Source organism: Natator depressus, chromosome 1, assembly GCF_965152275.1.
Source record: "Natator depressus isolate rNatDep1 chromosome 1, rNatDep2.hap1, whole genome shotgun sequence".
Taxonomy (NCBI): domain Eukaryota; kingdom Metazoa; phylum Chordata; order Testudines; family Cheloniidae; genus Natator; species Natator depressus.
In genome coordinates, this window is record NC_134234.1 from 159,448,263 (window position 1) to 159,460,282 (window position 12,020).

Sequence of the window (12,020 nt, forward strand, 5' to 3'; positions counted from 1 at the left end):
AAGTACAACTGTTCAAATGATCTTACTCGACCAATCCGACCACATCATTATCTCTTCAAATCCCTTCACTAGGTCTCCCAGGATCAATCTAATTAAACCTCTCATTCTCATTTTCAAGATCTACACAATTCCCCTCTACCCTGATCTCGTATCCGATTCCTTGTTTTATTGCCTCTCAACCCTATCACTCCACCAACAATACCAGCCTCACCCAGAGCTTCCCCCCCACATACCCTCCAGATTTGCCCACTACACATAGATTTTCTCTTCAATTCCATTCCCAATTCAAATCTCTCCTAATCACCCATTTCTTCTCTGAGACCCATAAGCACAAACCCAGATGAGTCAGATTGTTCTCTCTACACAACCTTTAGAAAAGTAGGAGCTGTAGTTTATATTTGTATGTATACCTTCTCCTCTTGCTTACCCAGTGTATCACATCTATATTTGTCATTCAGCTCTCTGGGGCAGGTACCGTGTTTGTGTCTTATGCAGTATTGTGCATATTAGTGCTTCATAATAAATCTATGTACAGTATTATTCGTTCTAGAAATCACATATAATTTGTTCTAGAAATCACAATCACTTAGATCCGAGGGGGCCAGCATATTTCACACCATCTTGGAGAAATGTTATGGAAATTAAACAAGTGCCCTAAGCAGGCTTAAAAAAAAAAAAGGAGAGAGATGGAAAAATTAGGAATTTAAAGGTAATCATCAGGTGGACAATAAATCCTAATTTCTAAAGATCATTAGAAATTTCTTGATATACCCAACAATAGGGTGATTCAACAGGACCCAATCAAACACTGGTGTGCACAGATCACCTATTATCCTATAGAGACGATGTTTATGTCTGTTTGTCTGGCAACCATAATATCCTGTAGAATTCTAATATTTTGATGTGCACCTCTACATCAGGATACATCTTACCGCACAGACATGCTGAATCATATATAAGGAACTGGTGATATTGATCTTATAAATTTTGCATGCATGCTAAGTTTATAATTATATACCATTTCACTTTACGAGTTATTTGGTTATTTTGGAGATGTAGATATTTCCATGCTACCTCAAAGTGTACCACATTCTGATTAAAATAATATCATACAAAAATCAATACAGTACATATTAAATGGATTAAAAACTGGCTAATAAATATATCTCAATATAACAGTTAATGGGGAAATCACCAACAATTGAAGGTGTTTCTAGTGAGAGATTCAACAGGGATGGCTTTCAGCTCAAAAGTTATTTCAATATTTTCATCCGTTATCTGGAAGAAGATATAAGATCACTGCTGATAAAGTTTGCAGACCACATAAAAATTGGTGGCGTGGTAAATAAAAAGGACAGGTCATTTCTACAGAACTGGATTGCTTTGTAAACCAGGCACATCCAAACATCATACATTTTAAAACAGTCAAATGCAAAGCCATACTCTAGTAAAGAATATAAGGTCATACTTACAGGATGGCTGACTGCATCCTGGAAAGCAGCAACTCTGAAAAGAACTTAGGAATCATTGTGGATAACCAACTAAACAGTTTCCAGTGCAATGCTGTGGCTAAAAAGCCTAAAATGCAGTCCTTGGATGGATAAACAGGAATAGGTATAAACAAATTGGAGTAAGGTGATATTACCTCGGTATCTGGCATTATTAAGACCATTACTGGAACACTGTCTAGTTTTGGTATCCACACTTTAAAACGGATGTTAAAAATTGAAGAAAGTTCAGAGAAGAGCCACAAGAATAATTTGACATCTGGAAAACATGCTTGGCAGTTAGAGACTTAAGGGGCCTGACCAAGGCAGCTTATTAAAGAGAAGGTTATGGGGTGACTTGCTCACTCTTTACGGGGGAGATGTCTGAAACTAGATAGCTCTAACCTAGTAAGCAAAGGCATAACAATATCCCAATACTGGAAGCTGAAGCTTGACAAATTTAAACTGGGAGCCAGGAGAATAATTTTTAAGTGTGGATAATTAACCCCTGAACTGCTTACCAAGAGATGATAGAGAATCTACATCTCTTGAAACCTCTAAATCAAGACCAGAGGTCTTTCTAAAACATATATGCTAACTCAACGAAACGATATGGGCTTGATGCAGGAATTACCAGATAAAATGCTATACCCAGTATTATGCAGGAGGTCAGACTAGATCATTATAATGGCCCTTCTGGCCTTGAAATCTATCAATTGGTTTATAATCGTAGGAGCTCCGAAGTGCATGTAAGAAGATCTCTGTAATATTCTGAAACTAGTGGATGAGAATATAAACAATTCTGAAACTAAAAGCAATACTGTATGTCAACTGGAATCAAGCAGAGATCAAAATGCATCAGTGTTTATACATCAATGATTTATATACCTTGCTGTTTCAATTAAAAACTCAAAATGATCTGTTACGCCTCCAACTTTTACTTCTGTAATTTTTTAAAAGTCTGTGTCAATGTATCTAATATTTACATATTTTACTATAGTTATACCTACCAAACCAAGGTTTGGAGTAAGTTAATTGCATAGGAAGATATTACTATGTTTACATTTTTATCTTAAATTACTTTTTAAAAAGCACAGTAAAGAGTCTGAGGACAAATTATTCAACTGTTTATCATACATAAGACTGCATGACTATAATACAAAGGGCTTGTCTTTTTCATTTAACGTTACAATATACACAGCAAGTCCGGACTAGATCTTACAATCTGAACACAGGTATTTAACCTTTTCCATGCTGTTTATGTTTACAATGCACAGAAGTCCTGTAACCAAACTGTGTAGTAAAGCACACAAAACTGGACTGTAACATAACACAGTATGCAGAAGCATTGGATTTTATTATGTTTCTTTATGTAAATATTTTTTAAACGGCTTTAATTTTTGGTGCTTGCTAAAGTGTGGCAACCAACACAGGAAAAATTACCCATATTTTATATTACTTTTATGTTTCTAGACAGCAGTAAGTACTGGATTCCTTTTTATATTGCTAAACTCAGTGCTCTGTTTCTAAGATGACAGCATTTCAATTGCTGTAAACTTTTCTGAACTACTGAGTTCAAAAATACTTTCATTCACAGGCTTGACATGTCAATACAAAAGAAATATGGATCCCTTGATTAAAAAAAATTGTGATTTACAAAAACTGATAAACCCCAAGTACTCATTTGCATTTACACAGTATTCAGCTGCTGTGTTGCCATTGTTAAGTATAAGAAAACAATAAAAAAAACTTGTTAAAAAAAACCAAAAAACCACAACTGACCTAGCCAGCCACATGGAATTGACCAGTACAAGTATGCAATATTCTTCTGCTGAATTACCTTTTTAAAGGGCTTACTGGCAGAGGTAGATCACTGCTTCTGTAATATCTAATGGGCAAACATTGTTCTGGGATGGGTAATTGCTGAATTACCCTTATTTTTCACTTTAATTCACTGAGTTTTTATTCATAATATTTATAAATCTTTATGTGGGCCCATAAATTTAGCAACTGCCAAGCTGACTGTGTTATATTAAGGCAGCATAACCCAAAAATTAGGCACCTGTTAAATACAGCCTGCTAACTTCAGGTCTCTCATGAGCTTTTTGCTTTACTCATACTATTGTTTTGGACCTGTTCATGCAATCGAGATCTTGCCTTCAAGTTCACATTTATGTTAATAGGGAATACAAGAATCAACTGCTGGTTTCATAGCTTCTGGATCTAATGTCCCTTTTACCTTCAGAAGCCTGAATACATTTATAATGTAACAGATGTTACAGTCTTGAATTAGATGTCAATCTATTATGTTCAATACACAGATTGCTGTAAATGTATTGGCTATGAATTCAACAACAGTTCCAGTTTTGTTTAAGCAATAGTACAGCCATAATTTTCAACTGACATTTAAAAATGGTCTAATTACACCTTGTGTCAAAGTGCAGAACTGCTACATTATTGGTTACAGACATCTATGTGCTATAAAAACAGCTTTGGTACAATAAATTATCAAAAAAGAAAATAAATTTTTGTAAAATTCACAGCATAATTGTGAGGCAAAAAAGCAGTCACATAAAATTCTGCATTTTTTTAAAATGTTCAGAATGAACAGAAGACATATTTGTGCAGAAGTAATGGTGGAGAAACCACGTGCCGAGAAAAAGCAAAAGAAAAAAGTAAAAAAGCAGGAAGGGACACAGTTGTAGCTATTTCCATCAAACGCAAACCACTACTTCTGTGACCTTCAACCAATAAGGAAGTCAACTTTATGACACACGCAAAGTGACCTTGCAATACCTTACAATAAGTGGGTCACAAAAGTCTATTTTAAAAGAAAGGCCTCTTGAATTACCCATTCTCTGTTTTCAGCATTAAGGACTGTCTGCAAAAGCATGTCCAAAAGTGATTGCATCTGAAATGGTAGGCTCTTCTAATTTAAGAGTCCAAATCCATAAGGCCAAAGGTTATCCCAAAGACCACCACTTAAGACCTCCCCAAGACTGGCCAGGACCAACCCGTTGATTGCTTCTCAGTGCACCTTAGTTATGAGACCAGTCATATTCCAATACTAGCTGACTGTGATCTCTAAAATATGAGACACACAGAATCCCATTATAATTGCTGCTTTGATCCTCAGTAGATTCAGATAAGGAGAGTTCTGATCACCGCCACTTAGCATGCTTAATGTGCCTTACAAACTCCTTTACAACTGTCCCTTTTTACAGCTGAATATTATATATTGTGTAATCTGAAGGTCCCTCTTCCTTACAGTACTCCATTTCTGTGCCCATGTGTATTTGGGGAACTTAAAAAACCCATATTACTCAATCCCTCCCCGCCAACCTCAAAGGGTCCTTTTATGTAAATCATGTGCAGTGCTTTTAAAAAAAAGAATTTGCAACTAAGACCAACGTTTGAACATTAACCCCTGTTGAAGGAGACGAAAAAATAAATTTATGACTAGGTTGTGACAACTTAAAATGGGGAAAGGGGGAAGCAAAAGGTGAGACAACACCTTTAAGCTATCCATTAAGGTGGGTTTGGACATGGCTCTTAAAAAACTTTCATTGTCCCTTTGCAATCTTTTTCAAGTTTAAAAAAATAGTCAGCTTTGCCCTCCTGTAGCGGTTCAGTGAGTTTATCTCCTTCTGATTCAAGCAGCTTTGCACTTTGTTTTTTGGAAAAACACCACTTCTATAAAAACACACAAGAAACAAACTTAGTTTCAGTTTAGTCACGAGCTAGCCACAGGACTTTGCTGAACACAAACTCCTGTCATGGGAGACTCTTCTCTATCAATTCCTTGCCTCATTGCAAGGTGTCCTTCAGTCATGTAATGAGCAGGACCTGTATTAGCAGAAAACTGGTATGTTGGATGTCCAGCTAAGCCAGTCTCTTGGCGCGAATTAGAATAGACTGTTAAATTCATGTCCATAGCTCCATTTTGTCCGAAGTCCAAGGTATTAGCAGCCACTGGGCGGTTCTGATAGGCTTGATTGCCTTGGTTACCGGTAGAAGAGGAAGATGTAGAGGAAGAAGTAGTTGAGGAAGACAGAGATGTCATGGAGTGGTGACTATGGCCCACCTCCATAGAATCCTGGGTGGAGGAGCTATTTGTTGGAGAATTGTAGACCCTTGGCCTGGTCCGGCTACCCAAGGCTTGCTGTCCATGATGATGGTGGTGGGGGTGGTGGTGATGGTGGGAGCTATTCCCATGGTGGTGATGTAATGCATTCTGTTGCTGAGCGGATACATGAAAGGTGGTTTCTTGAACTGGATGGGTTTCAACGGTGACCTGCGTAGGAGCTTCAGTGCTTGTCCAACCAAGTGGAGGAGGAAACTGCTGTCGAACCTATGAGCGTAGTTTAAGAAATAAAAAATTTAATCAAATATGTTTTATATACCATTTATACTAAGAGCTTAAAAACCATTAAAATTTACTAACATTAAAAAAAAAATCTAAATTTTAAGTAGCATAAAAACTGATAAAAGTACAAATCTAGAAATATTTCTAATATGCTTTTCTAAATGTATCTTTGGAAAAGAAAAACTAGGACAAAAACTTTTAACTTAATATTGCTGATACACTCAAGAAAAAAATTCCAATTATGTGACCTTACTACAAAAGTTGTAAAAAGCAAATGCAGAGGCAGCATTGTTTAATGGTAGTAATCAGTAAGTATGTGTTTACATAGTGCCTAGCACAACAGGACCCTGATCTCTGACTGGGGCCTCTAATATTGAAAAACAAATTATTAGGACAGTAAAAGCAGTTTTATCTGGCATGTTGGGGGAATGGGGGTTGCTGGTAAGTGAAAAATGCCGGTTAACTAAGAGGGAGGGAATTTGGATGTAGGAGGGGGTGCGGAGAATGCGCTCTGGGAGAGAGCTCAGGTGTGGGAAGGAGCTCGAGGCAGTGGGCTGGGGCGCGGGCTCGAGGCAGTGGGCTGGGGCGCGGGAGGGACTGCGAGATGGCAGATGCGAGAGGCCCTCACCTCAGGCGGCTCCCCGCAAGCGGCAACCTGTCCCGGCTGCTTTATAGAGCTTTCTGGTTGGTGAAGTGCCAGATAAAACAGCTTTTACTGTATTAATATTATTAGACAAGTATGCTATAGTTTGAAGCTTGCATTGAGATGCCAATAGCATCAGAAGAGTATTTAAAAACTCTACCAAAATATTAGCTAATAAAACTGATTTTATAAGTTTATTTTCATAATTATTCCCCTCACCTGGGAAGAAGTAAAATTACTCCTTTTATAATAGTGATGGCAATACTGAGAAGCTCTGTTTTTCCACTAGCTTTATGTTGTAAAGTGATGAGCAGCAATGGCCAATAAACTACTACATTTTAGTTTATTATCAGTAAACCAAGTGGACATATACTCATTTATATTTTTAACCAAGACCATAGTTCAACAAATAATAAAAGCAACAAAAAATACTACTACTACTTTGCACTTGTATAGTGGCTTTCCTTCAAGAACATTAATATGCCTCAGAAACATTAATGTCAAATGAGGACAAAGAAAGAAACTGACGCACAAGTTTACCTGGGGACAGAACCTGCCACTGCAAGCTCTGTGTGGGTTCTCTGCAATACTGTTGTGACCTTGGCACAAAAAGCAGGTGTGTGTTAATAAAGACTGTGACTGACACAAAGTTGGGAGGTATTGCCAATACAGAAGAGGACTGGAATATCATACAAGAAGATCTGGATGACTTTGAAAATTGGAGTAATAAAAATGGGATGAAATTGAATAGTACAAAGTGCAAGGTCATGCACTTAGGGACTAATAACAAAAATTATTTGCTATAAGGTGTGGACTTATCAGTTGGAAGCAACAGAGAAGGAGAAAGACCTGGGTGTTCATCACAGGATGACTATGAGCCGCCCATGTGATGCTGTGAAAAAAGGCTAATGCAGTCCGAGGATGCATCAAGCAAGGTATTTCTAGTAGAGAAACAGAAGTAGTAATACCCTTATACAAGGCACTGGTGAGAGCTCAACTGGAATACTGTGTGCAATTCTGGTCTCCCTGGTTTAAGAAAGATGAATTCAAACTGGAACAGGAACAGAGAAGGACTACTAGGATGATCAGAGGAATGGAAAAGCTACCTTATGAGAGGAGACTCAAACAGCTTGGCTTGTTTAGCCTAACCAAAAGAAGGTTGAAGGGAAATATTACTGCTCTCTGTAAATACATCAGAGGAATAAATACCAGGGAGGGAGAGGAGTTACTTAAGTTAAGCACCAATGTGGACACAAGAACAAATGGATATAAACTGGTGATCAACATTAGAAGAAATCAGTCAAAGGTTTCTAACCATCAGAGGAGAGAAGTTCTGGAACAGCCTTCCAATGGGAGTAGTAGGGGCAAAAACCTAACTGGCTTCAAGACTGAGCTTGATAAGTTTCTGGAGCATATGGTATGATGAGACTGTGTACAATGGCATATTGCCAATCTGTGACGGAGAGCAGCAAATATCTCCAACATGTGGCAATGGGACACTAGATGGGGAGGGCTCTCAGTTTCTACAGAGAATTTTTTCCCAGCTGTCAGGCTGGTGGGTCTTGCCCAGATGCTCATGGTCTAACTGACCACCATATCTGGGGTTGTTTGAAGGAAATTTCCCCTCCATCAGATCGGCGGGAACCCTGGGGGGGGGGGGGGGGGGTTCGCCTTCCTCTGCAGCATGGGGCGTGGATCACTTGCAGGTTTAAATTAGAGTAAATGGTGGATTCTCTGTAACTTAAAGTCTTTAAATCATGATTTGAGCATTTCAGTAACTCAGCCAGAGGTTATGGGTCTATTACAGGAGTGGGTGGGTGAGATTCTAGAAACTAGATGATCATGATGATCCCTTCTGGCCTTAAAGTCTATGTTCAAACTGCTCTTTGGGATGGACTGGAAGATTTATGACTATTTGGATTCTCTGGTCCTTAACAGGGAAATGGAGGAAAAGCTTCAAGAGCCCTAGATGCTTTCTGTTGTTGGCACTCCCTAGTTAGGGAGTGGGGGATTCTTCCCCCTTATATCTGCAGGATTCCCCAGTACTTAGCCAAATTATTAAGGCTGCTGGCACTATTTTGGCCGAAGTGACTTACCCAAGATATTCACAGAGGAGTATCTGTGGAAGAACTGGGACTAGCAGAATCCAAGTCTTCCAACTCCCAGTTCCATGCCTACCCCACCCTTTTTCCTCATTTCGAGGTGTTAAGTAGCATAAATCTTGACATTACAGGATAGTTTATGGATTCAATCTTCTCAAAATATAAAAGCCATTGCATTTTTATAAATGCATCAGGGAGAAGCTCTGTTCAAGAGCATACCTGTGGACTGTGTGTTTCACAGTCCATAGCTTGGACAGCAGCAGTGAAGTGTCCACCACTGTGTCGATGCTGATGAGTAGGGTCTGACCGAGCCCTTCCACTGTTGCTTATCCCAGAAGATCCACCTATAACAATCATAACACAAGCAGTTATAGAACATTAGCAATATTTACAGCATTCCATAGAACAACTACATTAGGAACATAATCTTAGGCTTTTATCTTGAAACAATTTATTCCTTATAAAGCAGAAATAGGTCTAGATGAAAAAAATTCTACTGGATTTTTAAGTTATAGGTTGTAGTGGAAAACTATTATGAATTTTTTAAACATTTTTGTTTTTAAAAAGACAGGCTTTCGGAAGTGAAAAAATGAAGACATTTATATGGAAAAATTGCTGATTTGAAATTTTTTATAATATTTTCTCTTTCAAATAATACTATCTTGACAATTTACTAATGAGAAATGTACCTGAGCTTGAAGATGTGCTAGAGGTGGTTCCTGAAGACTGCGACTGCTCCATGGCAGGACTCGTAGACACACTGTTACTTGTATTTGTACCTTCATCTGCTGTTTTCTTAAAGAAACTATGCTGCAGGGCATAATAAGGTTGAATTCGGGTTTTGGGGTCATAATCAAGCATCCTTAAGATGAGGTCTTTGAACTTCAAGTAGTCAGCTACAGTATGACCCGATTCCCCAGCACGCCGTCCGCCTGGTCCCCCTGTTTCAACTCCAAGTATATTGTGAAGTTTACGAGTTCCTGGTGGTTTGTACTCCTGTTGAGAAGTTAGCAGTTGATTGTCATTCAAGCTAAACTTGACATTATCGCCATTTAAATAAATCATAAAAGAAAAAAAATCAGTCAAATGAAAGTCGGGAGTTCTTTGTCAATACTGAGAACATTAATAGATTTAATTTTCAAATCAATTCTATCACACTGAATAATATTAAACAGTGTTAAAATTAAGTCTTCAGAAGAACAAACATTTTAAAATCAGTACAATAGTTACCACAGAAACTTATTTAGAACACTCCATCCCTTATCTCGGATACCTAACCTACCCTTTTTCCATCTTTGGTCTTCTTTAAGTTCCAAGTGCCATCTGGCAACTTTTCAAAGAACTTTCTTGCTTTTGGTGCTTGGTCAAGAATGTGAGCAGGTGCTATACCCAGAACTTCCACTATTTTATTCATTTGATCCACCTGGTTCAAAAGAAAGAATAGTTATTGCCAAATTATTTACTACATTTGTTTTTATGAGATGAAATTTAAAATTCTAGGTAGACATGTGGGAAGAAAACTGGAACTACCTAAAAAAGCTGTTGAGTTACAAATCAGCTGTAACATTTGAGAATATTAATTCTTACGTAAGACGCAAATACACAAATAAGTACAAGTATCAACATTTGCAGAAATCAATACATTACAATTTGATTAAAGCACAGATTGCTTATGACTCCTGTCAAAAGATATTCCTATAGCAAAGTTGATGCCAATTCTTAAACAATTAAACAGGCTTCCTCTAGGTGTGCCTTACAATTAATTAGATCAAACTCCTGATTAGAAAGAATGAAGAATAAGATCACTTCTACCATTGGGAATTTACACACCTCGTTTGCTCCACTAAAGAGAGGTTCTCCAGTGTGCATTTCTACTAAAATACACCCAAGGGACCACATGTCAATTGCAAGGTCATAAGGCATTCCCAGTAGCACCTCTGGAGATCTATAAAAACGACTCTGGATATATTGGTATATCTGAAATAAACGTACAGAAAGATAATGAACAATTTCTGAAAAGTCATGTCCTGATTTAGACATTAGTGACTTACAAGAACTTTACCACAGAAAAGTATTTTTGAGGTTGGGGAGGACGAAAAGGGAAGTCTGAAAATGTAATAATAAATATAAAAATCAGAACTTGTATTTGAAGTCTCAGATATTTACATATCAACACTTAATACCATCACTCTCCTGAGCCCCAACATCTGCTACACATCTTTTAAAAATAGGGCTTTACTCAAAGTGATTCTTTTTTGTTTCTTTAAATTAATCTTTAAGAAAAAATAGGATTTCTCACAATTCAGAGTAATATCCTCCTCTGAATATCCTATTCAGATTTCAGTTGGGTACCCGCTGTGGGTGGGGAACATCCTTCTTCACACTCCTCCCAACACTCAACTATTGCAAAGAATTCTTAATCTTTACAAGTAAAATTTCAGAAGTACCTAAGTGACTTGCAAGCCTAAATGCCATGTTCAAAAGTCATTTAGGCACTTAGGAGACCAAGTCCAATTGGCTTTCAATGAGACTTAAGCTCCCAAGTCACTTAGATGCTTTTGAAAAATTTCTCTCTACAGGATTCCTAGTCATCTATATGACTGACACCCATGTTTTAGAGCTGTCAGGCAGGGAAAGGTTACTATGTATGGTGGGATGCGTCTTCACTGACTGAATGCTATTCAGACAGTGAAGAACCTTTCTGCACACTAGGATATATTGGGATGCAATAAATATGCTCCGTGTATCTTGAAATAATGTCTATGAGCAGACTGCCATTAAAAATTAAACTAGGTGGAGAGTCCAATTCTTCCTCAGGAAGGGAGAGGCTTTTGGCATCAGCTAAAACAACATTTATATATTTATCTACAATTATAGTAAATGGTTTAATCCAATTTTTTTTTACTGTACGTGAAATTAGTACTCACTGAAGGTGCTAGATAGATAGCCCTGAATACTGAAGTCATCTCAAAACACAGACAGCATAAATCATGGAAATTAAGTTTTCCTTTGCTGCCCAAGCAATGTGCTTCTATTCTAATCTAAAGGAACCATCTCCAGGACATAGGGTAATTCAGGCCCCTATTCCACAAACATTTGAATGCATACAAAATTTTACTCACAAATAATCCCATTGAAGTCAATGCAACTACCCATATGAGTAAAGTTACTCATATGCTTAAATGTTTGCAGAATTGAGGCCTTTGTCACTAAACCCACTCAAGTTTGTGTCTTGGGAGAAAGAAAAGGAGTACTTGTGGCACCTCAGAGACTAACCAATTTATTTGAGCATAAGCTTTCGTGAGCTACAGCTGACTTCATCGGATGCATCCGATGAAGTCAGCTGTAGCTCACGAAAGCTTATGCTCAAATAAATTGGTTAGTCTCTGAGGTGCCACAAGTACTCCTTTTCTTTTTGCGAA

The 12,020-nt window shown here is 37.8% G+C and overlaps 1 protein-coding gene across 1 annotated transcript in view; it reads right to left on the reverse strand.

The window, feature by feature from the left end:
* Positions 1–2,354: 2,354 nt before the first annotated feature.
* DYRK1A (dual specificity tyrosine phosphorylation regulated kinase 1A) overlaps positions 2,355–12,020 on the reverse strand; it is a 138,499-nt gene continuing 128,833 nt past the window's right edge. Inside the window, exons 8-12 of the mRNA XM_074970077.1 lie at positions 10,429–10,575; positions 9,881–10,021; positions 9,288–9,594; positions 8,818–8,942; positions 2,355–5,838 (exon numbers count right to left, since the gene is read on the reverse strand). Coding sequence (XP_074826178.1) covers positions 5,221–5,838; positions 8,818–8,942; positions 9,288–9,594; positions 9,881–10,021; positions 10,429–10,575 — 1,338 coding nt within the window. The 3' untranslated portion in view covers positions 2,355–5,220. The remainder of the gene's footprint in view (positions 5,839–8,817; positions 8,943–9,287; positions 9,595–9,880; positions 10,022–10,428; positions 10,576–12,020) is intronic.